Source organism: Protopterus annectens, chromosome 4.part0 (assembly GCF_019279795.1).
Source record: "Protopterus annectens isolate FY-2018-M chromosome 4.part0, PAN1.0, whole genome shotgun sequence".
Taxonomy (NCBI): domain Eukaryota; kingdom Metazoa; phylum Chordata; order Ceratodontiformes; family Protopteridae; genus Protopterus; species Protopterus annectens.
In genome coordinates this window covers 294085762-294098491 of record NC_056733.1, presented here as the reverse complement: position 1 = coordinate 294098491, position 12730 = coordinate 294085762, and the positions used below count along the sequence as shown (strand labels likewise).

Genomic DNA, 12730 nt, shown 5'->3' with positions numbered 1-12730 from the left:
AGGTTAGATAGAACTGGGTCAGGTCTGTAGAATGACATTTTCCCAATTGCTAGTTACAAGTCAGTATTTTTATTTATTTTTTTTTATTTTAACTTTTTTATTCTAATATAAAGGGGCTTCATTATGTTTATTTTTGTGTGTGTGTGTGCAGTGTGGGAAGTTACTTTTTTTTGCACTGAAGTGAACTGGATATGCAGCCCATGCATTATTTTATTTTTCATTTTACTTTACATTTTCATTTCAAAGAAAGGATAGGTTTGCGTAGTTGTATTAAGCTAGGGTTCTGGAAGTTTTATTTAGTGTGTGTGTGTGTGTGTGTGTGTGTGTGTGTGTGTGCGTGTGTGTGCGTGTGTGTGTGTGTGTGTGTGTGTGTGTGTGTGTGTGTGTGCATGAGTGTGCGAGTGTGTGTGTGTGTGTGTGTGCAAGTGCGCAAGTGTGTGTGTGTGTGTGTGTGTGTGTGTGTGTGTGTGTGTGTGTGTGTGTGTGTGTGTGCATGTGTGTTTATGTTTCTGTGTCAGTGTTCTGCATACTCATTGTATGAACTTTAGTTTTCAGTGAGTAATGTAACTATGGCAGACTTAGGGGAGTTTTGATATCTTTGAAGACATACCAGGGATGAATGTAAACTATTGATGACGCACCAACAAGTGTAGAGAAACCGGTACATCTAGAGACTGCAGCAGATTCGTTTTACTGAGTCCTTTATCTAGGGTATTGCCATTAGAATTGTTTATACATATATATATATATATATATATATATTTTTTTTTTTGACAACCCCCACTAGCACACCTCTTCAAATGCTCAATGTTCAACAACTGCTAATGGATAAATATCTTTTATACTATAATAGTTGTCTGTTTTGCCCTGTTAGCAAATGCTCATACTGAGGTGTAAACAACATGCCTTACATGAACCGAATCAATCCTCTGTCACTGTACTGGGTATCCTACAGTCTGCTAAGATGTGACCTGTGTCTGGCATACGAGGCATCCTCCGACCCATCACTGATGGATTTACTGCATAGTAGCAAGTCAAATGGCATCAGAAGTACTCAGTCAAGGGATTTAAACCTCTTCTGCAACATTAACAAAATGGGTTGCAGGGACACATATATTTTGCAGAGGATGCTTCTGCTATGAAACAGAATCCACATTCACATAAAACAGAATTCATCCCTGTCCATTTTCAAGCACAACTCAGAGCTACGGATGGGAAAAAAACTTACCTCAGGATTGCCCCCGTACTACTAATGGACAGATGCAACTCCTAAATGCTTTATCTCATGCATGGGTCCTCAAATTATCTATAGTATGTTCCCAGTTATTCTCATTAGGGGTAATACATAATTATCAACCATAGGATGGGTAAGGGCAATGGACAGGTTATTTCTAGCAGAAAAAGGGAAATTGACTAACTTAAAATGGCCCACAAGGGCAGCTAGCCTAGTACTTTCCTACGAACGTATATATATTATTTAAAGTCTATTCGTGTATATTACTGTATGCCTGTTTAAAAATGTTTGTCGTATGGCAGAGCTTTTCTTCCCCCACCTCCATTGAAAAGGGGGTTTTGATTAAACCCAGTAGGACAAGACTGGTAAACAATGCAAAATAAAATAAATAAACAAAATAAAAACATGATTTGACTAAATATATTTTAGATTAAATGTGCCTTAGAGTAAATTTTAAATGTTGTGTTTATACCAAATGTGATTTAGATTAAGAATAATATACTCATATATATTTTAGGAATGTGTTTTGATATATTGGTGTAAAAATATGTAAACATACAGAAATCCTGGATTATGGTGCAGAAATTGAAAGTATGGTATTTATCTTCTTCAATGAGGAGAAAGGACAAAATGTCATAAGTGTCACAAGCTGTTTTAAATTTTAATTGCTATCAGAAAGAAACAGGTATTATTGTTCCCTGCAGTAGAATAACTCTTTTAATTCAGAAATCTCCCACTGACACTAATCAGTAATGCCAGTCACATATCATCATTTGAATGTGCAATTAAGGTGAGCACCATTCTGAATTTAAATTTTTGAGAAACATAATGTTGCATTCTTTATTTGCAGATGGGTGTCGTACCAGTTTCCAGGTTACCGTGGCTACCAGTATGTCTTAGAGTGTGACCGTCACTCTGGAGAGTATAAGCACTGGAGAGAGTGGGGATCACATGCACAGACCTTCCAGATCCAGTCAATCAGAAGAATCCAGCAATAAGCCCTACAGCTAGGGACCAGTCAATGTCAAACTTTTAATTCCTTTTCCTGCAGAACCATGGAAAATAAAGTTTATTTGTTGAATATTTGCATGGTCGCTTGTTCTTGGGTGACATATGGGGGAACACCAGCTTCTAAGATAATTTAAGATTAAGGTTGTAAGTTTGTGAATAAATATCTCATGAGGAATTAAAACATATTAGCATTTGACACTATATTAGTTTGCTTTATAAACTAGGCTTGCAACAACCCTTATAAAAACAGAATGGTGATTAAAACCTAGAAATGTATTATAGATGTACCAAACATACTAGGGTAAAGTATTTCAAATAACTACTCTAAATCACATTGGCTATAATCCTAATTTCCAGCCATATACTTGTATTAAGTCAAACGAAAATTTGTACTCTGGTTGGTTGCTTCATTTTTTTCTGTTTTTATATGTGTGTGTGTGTGTGTGTGTGTGTGTGTGTGTGTGTGTGTGTGTGTGTGTGTGTGTGTGCATGCATGTGCACACACACACACACACACACACACACGCACACACACACACACACACACACACACACACACACACACACACACACACACACGTGTCTTATCAAATGTCAAATGCTTGTAAGAGTGAACCAAGAAGAAAACAGTTATTTTAGACTGAAACTAAAATGTTCGAAAATAAAAAAAAGTAAAGCTATTATTTTTTGCAGGTGTAAGCTCCCTCCATCAATGCCCCACAGCCTCTGCTAATAATATATACCAACTCTGAGATCACACAACAACAGGGTAAGGGTAAATTCCTTGTCCCCACTGCACAGCAAACTCATATAAAAGGCTTCAGGCTAAAATTCCACTGAAGATAACATTCGTTCATATGAACATTTCTCATGTACAGATGCAAAAAGCATTTGCCCATATGAACATTTGCTATATTGATCAACAGCCATGCTCAGTTTGTAGGCTATTGCTCTCATTTTGGCTGGTGTGCTGTGAGCCATGCATCTGAGGTCTTGCTGGAACCAGATTTGAGCTGTTTTTACTCAATTTGTTACCCTCCTTCAGTCCCTTGAAACACAATGGATATGTATTGTAATTACTTAAATTGCTATTTAATGTCTAAGACAGCTTTATTATTATTATTACTATTTGCTCATTTCAGTCTATATTGCCAACTGGGTGCAGCTTAGTTTGGTAGTGTTTGGGGGCCGTCTTGCAACAGTGCTAGTGATTATCCTGTGAGAGAGTATAATATGGTGCTTCTCTAGGAGCTCATCTTTCTCCTGGCCTTTGAAACAAGTTGTATTTTGATTATCTGTTTCAGTTTTATCTTCCTTATGTATTGGACTTGTTTGCACTCTGTTGTTTTCTGTGTAGTACTGCTGTAGGTGGTAAAGTAGCTAGGTGCACAGTATCTGATTAGAGCAATTCAGTAATAACCCTCAGAATGACAGGACAACTTCACAGTGTGCTTGGCCATTGGCTAGTGTGCTCATTGACTACTTAAGTAGAGCTGTATTGATTAAAGCTGCAAGCAGTTGCATCAGTTGCTGTTCATGTATTTCATTCCTGTGGTATTACTGTCTTTAGATTGAATGTATTTATGCTGGGACACTTATTTGCATGCAGTGCCTCCTCCTTGTTGCTGATTGATACCAGCTGACTGTAGACTTCTTATTTCTTTAGTAGCTGCTTTATCAATAATGTTGTAGTTGAATAATGTGTGAGTGGCTCCAGTAAACCACTCCTAGCTGCTCAAAATTAGTTAGGCCTTCATTTAGCTTAATTTTCTTTCTACACCTTACATCTACCCTAGCTATGATCAGTATATCATGAACACTCAGGCAAAAGTATATCTAAGACCCACCTAGGCAGCATTGTAAGTAAACCTGCTTGTATACCTTCTGTTGCCAGTCTTTTAGCATTTAGTAGTCTCAGGCAGTCCAAGGACTGCCATCTGCTCACAGACAGTTAACCACTACTTGACTCATATAATTCAGTCTGTGACAGGTGCAAATATCTATGCAATCTGGGAGCAGTCCTATCACCCAGTAAGATTGCCTGTGAGCATCACATACAACCACACACTAAACTGACTTATACCGAGTCTATAAAAGTTGGAATGAAGTCTTCTAGCTTATCAGTGGGAGTGGTAAGCACTGGGTAGCCTATCTACCACAAGAGGAGTGGTTTATGGCCCAGAAATTGTAGTTTATTGGGCGTTTGGGCAGTTTTTCCATCTCTTTCAACTTTTTGGTTTAAAAGCCCGCATTTGCACTTGTTTCCCACATTTCCTGTAACTAGTCTAGCCCAGATACAGATTTGCTGTATCCAGGGATGTATTTAAGCTTCTGATCCCCCCTCGAGCCTTTCTGTGTTGGAGGGAAGCCTTCTAGCTTATCAGTAGGAGTGGTAAGCACTAAGTAGCCTATTTACCACAAGAGGAGGGGTTTCTCATCCAGAAATTGTAGTTTATTGGCCGTTTGGGCAGTTTTTCCATCTCTTTCAACTTTCTGGTTTAAAAGTTCGCATTTGCGCTTGTTTCCCACCTTTCCTGTAACTAGTCTAGTCCAGATGCAGATTTGCTGTATCTAAGACTGTTTGTAAGCTTCTGAGTGGTGACTAAGTCTGCTCTTCAATTTTTCCCTTAGATCTGCTAGTTCTCTCCTCTCCTGCATTATTACTAGCTTATTAGTCTAGCACCTTGTCTTGTAGAAATTATTGTAGCACACAAAAGTGCTACCAGCACTAAACGTTCTACAAGGAAACAGCTCCAGTACTTATTATTAATGCCCACCCCTCTAGGCATGTCTAAAGGTCAGTTCCCTGTGCTTTCTCCTATTAACCTGGTGAACTTGGGCATCCTGAGACAATATAGCAACTGCCTCATTTACACTGTCAACCCTCTCCTCTTATCTTCCAACACTCAAACTTGCAAGAGATGCACTTATATATCCAAATTGGAAGTCATGCACTCTCCAGCCAAGACCAAAATAGCTGGTGAAGAGGAGAAGGTCAACACCTGCACCACACCACATGGAACACATAGCCCTCCAGAACACACACCAGCACTGCCTTCACATAAAAACACAAACCACGCACCCACTTTCATGGAGGCCCTCAATAAAAATCTACCAAAACAGCAGAGACCTCCAAGGCAGAAACACACTCGACCACCACAACACAACACTAATCACGAGACAAATAACTCTCCTAAACAGTGTACCACTCAACCAAAGCCCCTAAGGCAAAACAGCATGCCCAATACACTGGTCATAGATGACTCGATAGTGAGGGACACTGATGTCCCACTCACTAGGCTGAATAAGGAGAAAGTAACAATCAGCTGCCTGTCAGGTGCCAGGATCCACCACATAATGCATGCACTCAGGTCCCTCAACAACAGGTACAATTATGACTCTGTCATTGTACATATGGGTGTGAATGACCTGAGACATACCTCCCTGGACTACATGAAAAGAGACATGGAGGAGTTCTTGGATTATGTAGCCCAGGAGGGTATGACCCTAGCCCTGAGCAGCATCCTACCATCACCCAGAATGATACCACAGTATAAGCAGAAAATGATTGATTTCAAGAACTGCCTAAGTTTCTAGTCTTATTCTAAGGGGATCCAGTATCTGTTTGCCTGGGATGACATGACTGACAGACCTCAATGCTTTGCCAGAGATGCCTGCATCTGTCACCCCTGGGCTTCCAGATACTGGCCAAGGCTCTTGCTACCTCTATAGTGCCTTTTTAAGGTGGTGTTCCAAAGACCAAATTACCACCATAACAGCTACAAACAAATGCAGTCCGAGGGTCATGCTGCTCAATGCTAGAAGTCTAAATCTCAAAATACACTTGCTCAAAGCACTCCTTAAAATGGAGAACATCGACATTTGTGCTGTAACAGAGACATGGTTCAAACAGCAGAAAGCACTCCTGCAGTACCCAAAAAAGGAAGCCAATATGGTGGTCCCCTGCCATAAACAAACTCTACAACAGAAGGAAGAAACTGATGCAGAATAAGGTGAAATCCCAAGACTGGAAAAACTCCCTTATCAGCCTCAACAAAAAGTTGAGATCCCTCATCAAATCCTCTAAAGCTATCCATGAGAACAATTGCAGCAGATAGAAAAGACAACCACAAGGTCTTCTATAGTTATGTAAAGAATCTCCATGGCAATACCCAGATTTATTCTGAGCTACTGCACAATGGTACCTATACCGAGCCAACAGATATTGCCAATATACTGGCCGACAGATCCAGTGCTAACTTTACCCCTCCCCCCAAGGACCAATCACAATACCAGTAAATTGCCAGGCACCCAGTATTACTGCTGCACAGGTTAAAACACCACTGTCCAAGGCCAAGAATACAGCTTCTATGGGACCTGACAATATCCCTGGCTGTGCATGAACTATAGAGTGAACTGGCACCACACTTGTGTGCCCTTTCAATCACAACCTCACCAACGGCTTTGGCCCTCTTGAATGGTGCACTGCTACAGTCATCCCTCTCCACAAAGGAGGAGTGACTACAGATCCTCGGAACTATCGCCCCATTAGCCTGATGAATCTGATATGCAAAGCTATGGAATGCATTATCATGGACCTAATAAACAAGGATATAGGGAATCTCCAAACTCTGGATCCCACACAGTTTGGTTTGGTGAAGGGTAGATCATGCCTGCTCAACCTGGTCAACTTCTTTGAGTCAGTCACCAGAGCTGTGGATGAAGGCAAGGTGGTTCATACAGCCTACCTTGATCTGGCCAAAGCCTTTGATACCATTCCCCACTCAGGAATCATAGAAAAACTCACTAAGCTAGGCATCGACCCCTATATCACTAGGTGGGTTGCAAACTGACTCATACTGACTCACAGACAGAACCCATAGTGTGAAAGTAGCTGACTCCAAGTCAGACTGCTGACCAGTCACAAGTGGAGTCCCACAGTGTTCAGTCCTGGGTCCTCTCCTGTTTGGTATCTACTTCTTTGAAGTCCAGGCCAAAACAAAGGGACTCTGGCTGACAAAGTTTGCAGACGATTGCAAGTTGGGAGCTATTATTAACTCCCCAAGTGATGTTGACATCCTACAGAAAGGCCTCACTGAGACCAATGACTGGTGTCAGAACCATGGCCTTAAACTCAATGTCAACAAATGTGTCATCATCCCCTTTGGGAAAAAACAGTTCCCATGAATTACTACATCAATGGTAGTCCACTGAATACAGAAGGTGTTATAAGAGATCTGGGAACAAAGGTTGACAGCAACCTCTCTTTTGACCACCACATTGCCACCGTGGTCAGAAAGTCCTTCTATGTGGCACATCTCATTACTAATGGTTTTGCATCCAGGAATAAAGAGGTCATTGTGTCCCTCTACTCTTCCCTCATTAGGCCAGTCATTGAGTACAATGCCCTATTTGGCATGTACCTCACTAGACACCTGCAACAACTGGAGAGGCTGCAAAAATACCTCACAAAGAGGATCCTAGGCCTTAATCACTTGTCCAATATGAACAGACTCAAAAAACTCCAACTATTCTCTGTCTCATATCAGCTACTTAGAGGCGATCTCTGCTTGACTTACAAAGCCATGTTTGACCCAGCTCTGTTAGAAATGCTACATCTAAAGAAATTCCAAAACCTCCACACCACATGTTCCAGAGACCTCAACTTCATTACCACAATCAACAGAACATGCTGGAGGGACAGGTTCATAACCCAGATATTGCACATGCTATGGAATAGACTTCCCATACATGTCAAACAGATCACCTCACTGGCCCTCTCCAAGAGAAATCTTGATGAGTGGATGGGAAATAGAAAATTCACCCCGGGGATCACTCCAGTGGTTCTACTTGACAGAGGCATTGGGAACTAAGGTTGGGTGGCATGATACCAGGGTAATCCTATGGGCTAGGCTTGTAAACGCTCCAGGGCCATTAGACTCATACACACCTATGAACCTATGAACCAAAGCCTCAAAAAATTATGAAAACTAGGTCTCAGCAGCTATCTACCACCACATCTGAACCAGGCTCATACATCATAAGGGATCACCAGGAGGTAGACCTCAATCCATCTAGTACCTCAAATTTATAAATTAAAAAAAAAGCAGTAACGCCTTTGTAATTGGCAACTGTATTGTCAGGTACACTGACTTCTTACTCACAAGACTGGACAAAGAAGGGTTGCTGTTAATCTTCTTTCTGGTCCCTGGACTCGTAATCTCACAAGGCACTAAACAAATATGTTTATGACCTAGTAGTAGTCCACGTGGGTGTGAATGACTTAATGCATACAACTCTGAGGGACATAGAGACATGTTATATTTCACCGTGCTGGCCAATGCAGGCAAGACACTGGCTCTGGGTGGAATCCTTCCATTACCCAGAATGGTATCTGCATATCTATATATATATATATATATATATATATATATATATATATATATATATATATATATATATATATATATATATATATATATATATATATATATATATATATATATATATATATATACACACACACGCACACACACACAAATATATATATATATATATATATATATATATATATATATATATATATATATATATCTCTATATGTATGTATATTTATAGGTACCATTCTGGGTGATGGCTTCATTCGAGGGGTGTCCAATATGTATCAGATGAATAACAGACCGATTTGCTTCACCAAGGATGGCCTGTATCTCTCTTATTCAATTGCTTCAATGTAATGACTAAAGCCCTTGCTGCCCCATGTTGTGTTTTGTATGTATGCAGAGCCCAGCTAATCAACATTCCAACATAGCAGATACTAGTCCAGCCATTTCCAAACCTAAATCAGACGATATCAGTGTGGTTCTTTTAAATACCAGAAGTCTTACTAACAAATTGCCTGATCTTGAGGCTTTTCTGTAAATTGAACACATACATGTTTGCATAGCTACTGAGACTTGGTTTCAGTATAAAGATAGCAATCCCTCCATAGCTGAGCTTTCAGCCTAACATGCCTTCAGACCTGATGGAATCTGCAACAAACTTTACATATTTGTCAAGGACTGCATCATCTCTAGGCAGAGATGCCCAAACTTAAATCATTGAACTCCAACTTATCCCAAATGAGACAAACTATTAAATTATCGCCTACTATTCTTAAATGTACTTGAGACGCTACTTATTATCAAAAATGCCTTTATAATGGAAGATTACAACTACCCCTCAATCAATTGAAACATTACACCACCATAAGCCAGGTATGCTCAGAGATTCTTAGATTTAAATAAATAAAGATTTCTCTAGAACAGCTAGATAACAAATCAACTAGAGGACATAATATTCTTGACCTGGCCCTAATTAATACAGCCACTACGTGTACCACTTGTTTAGCTTCTCCATCCCTGGTTAGGTCATACCACGAGCTTGCAACCTTTGCTTTCAAAGTCTTTAAAACCATGTTGTCAATATTTCTGAATTATAGAGATTTCAAATGGACAGACCTCCGCAAACTCTCTGACAAGCTATCCAAATCCACTTGTCACATCACCAGACCCAACACCAAGACCAACACAGTTACTATTTAAAAAATGGAGTTTACTGCCAACATAGATAAGTGCCTATACCTGGCCATCCCTACTACAGTCAAATATGATGAGAAGTTTAAGAACAAACCACCCTTTTATTACAAAAGTTCAAATAAACTCTAAAACAAGACAGAGAAGAAGTCTTAAATCTTACAACAAATCTAAAATGTTTAATGTTAAACTGTGCATTATGAATATCAGTAAGGAACTTAAAGCTTTTAAGAGGGCTAGTAAGATAAATTACTTCTGAATCCAAGGATAATTATATATCCTTTTTTATTTATGTTAAGGAACCAGTGGTGTCCTGATTTTATCCAAAATGGCACCACCAAATCAGACTCAGTAGACAAAGAATCATACTAGCAGAGAATTTAGTGTGAACTTTAGGGAAACAACTACCTTAATTCCACAAAGTCACAATCCCTTACATCTGCTTATATCATAAATGAACATGTACTGAAGCTGAAAGTGCTTTCTTAGCCCAAAAATACTACTTCTGAGGAGCCTTATAATTTATCTGGATGCCTTAATAAATCATGCCAACATTCCCATGTGGGATTTCTTACATTGTTTAACCAAAGACTGGTAACAGGATTTGTTCCTGAAGTATAGCAAACTGCAGTGGTGATACCTCAACAACATACTACACAACTATAGACCCAGGAAACTACAGACCAATTAGCCTGTCTAGTCTGATTTACAAAGCCATACAATGCATCATGTCTCACCTCATAAAATTATTAACTTAAGTATTCATGTGATTCCTCCAACATAGTCTTAGACTGGTTTGTATCATAGCTCTCTGGTGATTTCCAAAGGGATTGGTCAGGTTTTAATACATTCTCAAAATAGCCATTGGACTAAGGAGTTCAAGAGGGTTCAGTCTCAGGCCCATTATTATTCACAGGTTGTATTCTTCCATTGGGACAGCATATCAGGAAGAGGGGTCTTGCATACCATAGTTATGCAGATGATAACCAGATCTATCTCATTTTCACAAGATGATATGGCAAGTGTGCATTCCTTAACTGACCATCTCAAAGCCATACTATCTTAGTTGACCATCTTGAAGCCATACATTTGTGACTCTCTTAGATGAAAGTGAATATCTACAAGGCAGAGGCTATGGTAGGTCATGCTACTCTGAGTGATTCCTGTGTTCATTCAGTCCTTAATAGCATCTTCTATGAAGGATAGAAGCTTGAATTTGTAAGTAAGGTGTGTAATCAAAGTGTTATCCTAAATTACAGGTTGACAATGTGGGACCAGGTATTAGCTGTTGTAAAGTCTTCATGTTTACATTTAAGACATATGTAGGATAAAGGACTGTTGATCTCTTGGGAGTAGTTCATTTCTTAGTCTTATTGCAGCTGGATTATTGTAATGCCTTCTACCTAGGACTCCCTGACAGTGAAAAGGAGTGCTTACAGTTAGTGCAGAAATTTGACACTAGGTTACTTACTGGTACAACTTATTACCAACATATTAATTCCAGTTCTGCATGGTCTATAGTGGCTGTTAGTTTGATTTAGAATTATCCTCAAGGTTTTAGTGTTGGTGTACTTGTCTGCACATGACTTGGGTCCTTCTTACCCGAAAGAGGTACATAGCCCATCTAGGGTTCTAGGTTTGGCCACTTAGTGGTTCCACTGAGGTGGTGCATTTGGAGAGTTCTGAAGCTCATTCATTTGAATTTCAAGCATCCCATCTGTGATTTTGCTATCTCATTGTTTTTAGAAGTGTCCACTGATGACTGACTTCTGCAGACCACTGGTTTGTAAAATGTGATGTAAAAGTTTTATGGGTGGAAATAACAGTCAAGCTGCATGGACTGTCTACCATCTAAAGAGTATATGTGTTCAAAGACCCACTCAGAGACAACTCTGGATAAGGATACTACCTTTTTTATGATAATTCCCATCTAGTAAAGTGTGTAATGTGCTTTTGTATCAGGTTTGTCACTCTAACCTACATTGATGTTCCAGCCTTTGTCCACCCCATCATTCAAAGGAAAGCTCAAATTCAAACAATAACTCATATGCCCTAAGTAAGATGGGATGTTCATAACATGGGGGTGAACAAATCCACAACATGGGATTTGATGACTTGACATGTGTCTATTAGTGAGGGCAGAGAAAAGTATGGCAAATGTTTACTCTACTTTGATCAAGATAAATTTAAAATCTGCATGGGAGAGTTAGAGGCCTTAAAATGTGTTTTTAGCAAAGAGTCTGCATAGCTATCTGTGGTTTTATCATAACAGAAAGACTCATGGGTATGAGCATTCTCAGTTGTTTCCAATTACTGCATAATGTGTGAGCATGTAATCCAGATTTTCAACGCTGTCCCAAAAGATGAATATTTTCCTTGAGCACAAAACAGCTTGTACATTACCTTAAGTATACTTAACCTGGTAGGTCTTGTAAAATGCATTTGACAAGCTTCTTTCTTCATGATTTAAAACACTAAGTTCTTAACATCTAAAGTATTAATGAATTATGAAGGGGTACAATGTGGTGTCTCTCATTTGGAGAGTCTGCTGATAGTTTATATACATGCAGCTCAGGAGCAGTGACTTACCACTGACAGCTGGCGTAGCAGGTAGAACAGTTGCCTTTAATGTCAGGAAATTCAGATTACAGTGGGTTCTACTCCCACACCAGGTGTTTGAATTGATGTTTTGTTTATAGCACAGAATAAATAGGGTAGATATTACACTGCTGAGGTGCCATATCTCAGATATGGCATTAAACCAAGGTTGCAGCTCCCTTGCCTGGTATTAATTAGATTTAAAATGTCCCATACCATTTATTGTAAAGAGTAAGCAAATTTCTTTGGGATGCTGAACAAATCATCGAGAGTCAGTATGAACACCACCTTGCATATCCCTGAAAATTGACTA

General features: G+C 39.5%; 2 protein-coding genes across 2 annotated transcripts in view; one reads left to right on the top strand and one right to left on the bottom strand.

Annotated features, from left to right (window-relative positions):
• Positions 1-2315, top strand: part of CRYBA4 (crystallin beta A4) — a 41111-nt gene extending 38796 nt beyond the window's left edge. The window contains exon 6 of the mRNA XM_044068280.1: positions 2085-2315. Within this exon, the coding sequence (XP_043924215.1) occupies positions 2085-2232 (148 nt within the window). The 3' untranslated portion in view covers positions 2233-2315. The remainder of the gene's footprint in view (positions 1-2084) is intronic.
• CRYBB1 (crystallin beta B1) overlaps positions 1-12730 on the bottom strand; it is a 651488-nt gene that overhangs the window by 146904 nt on the left and 491854 nt on the right. The window lies entirely within an intron of this gene.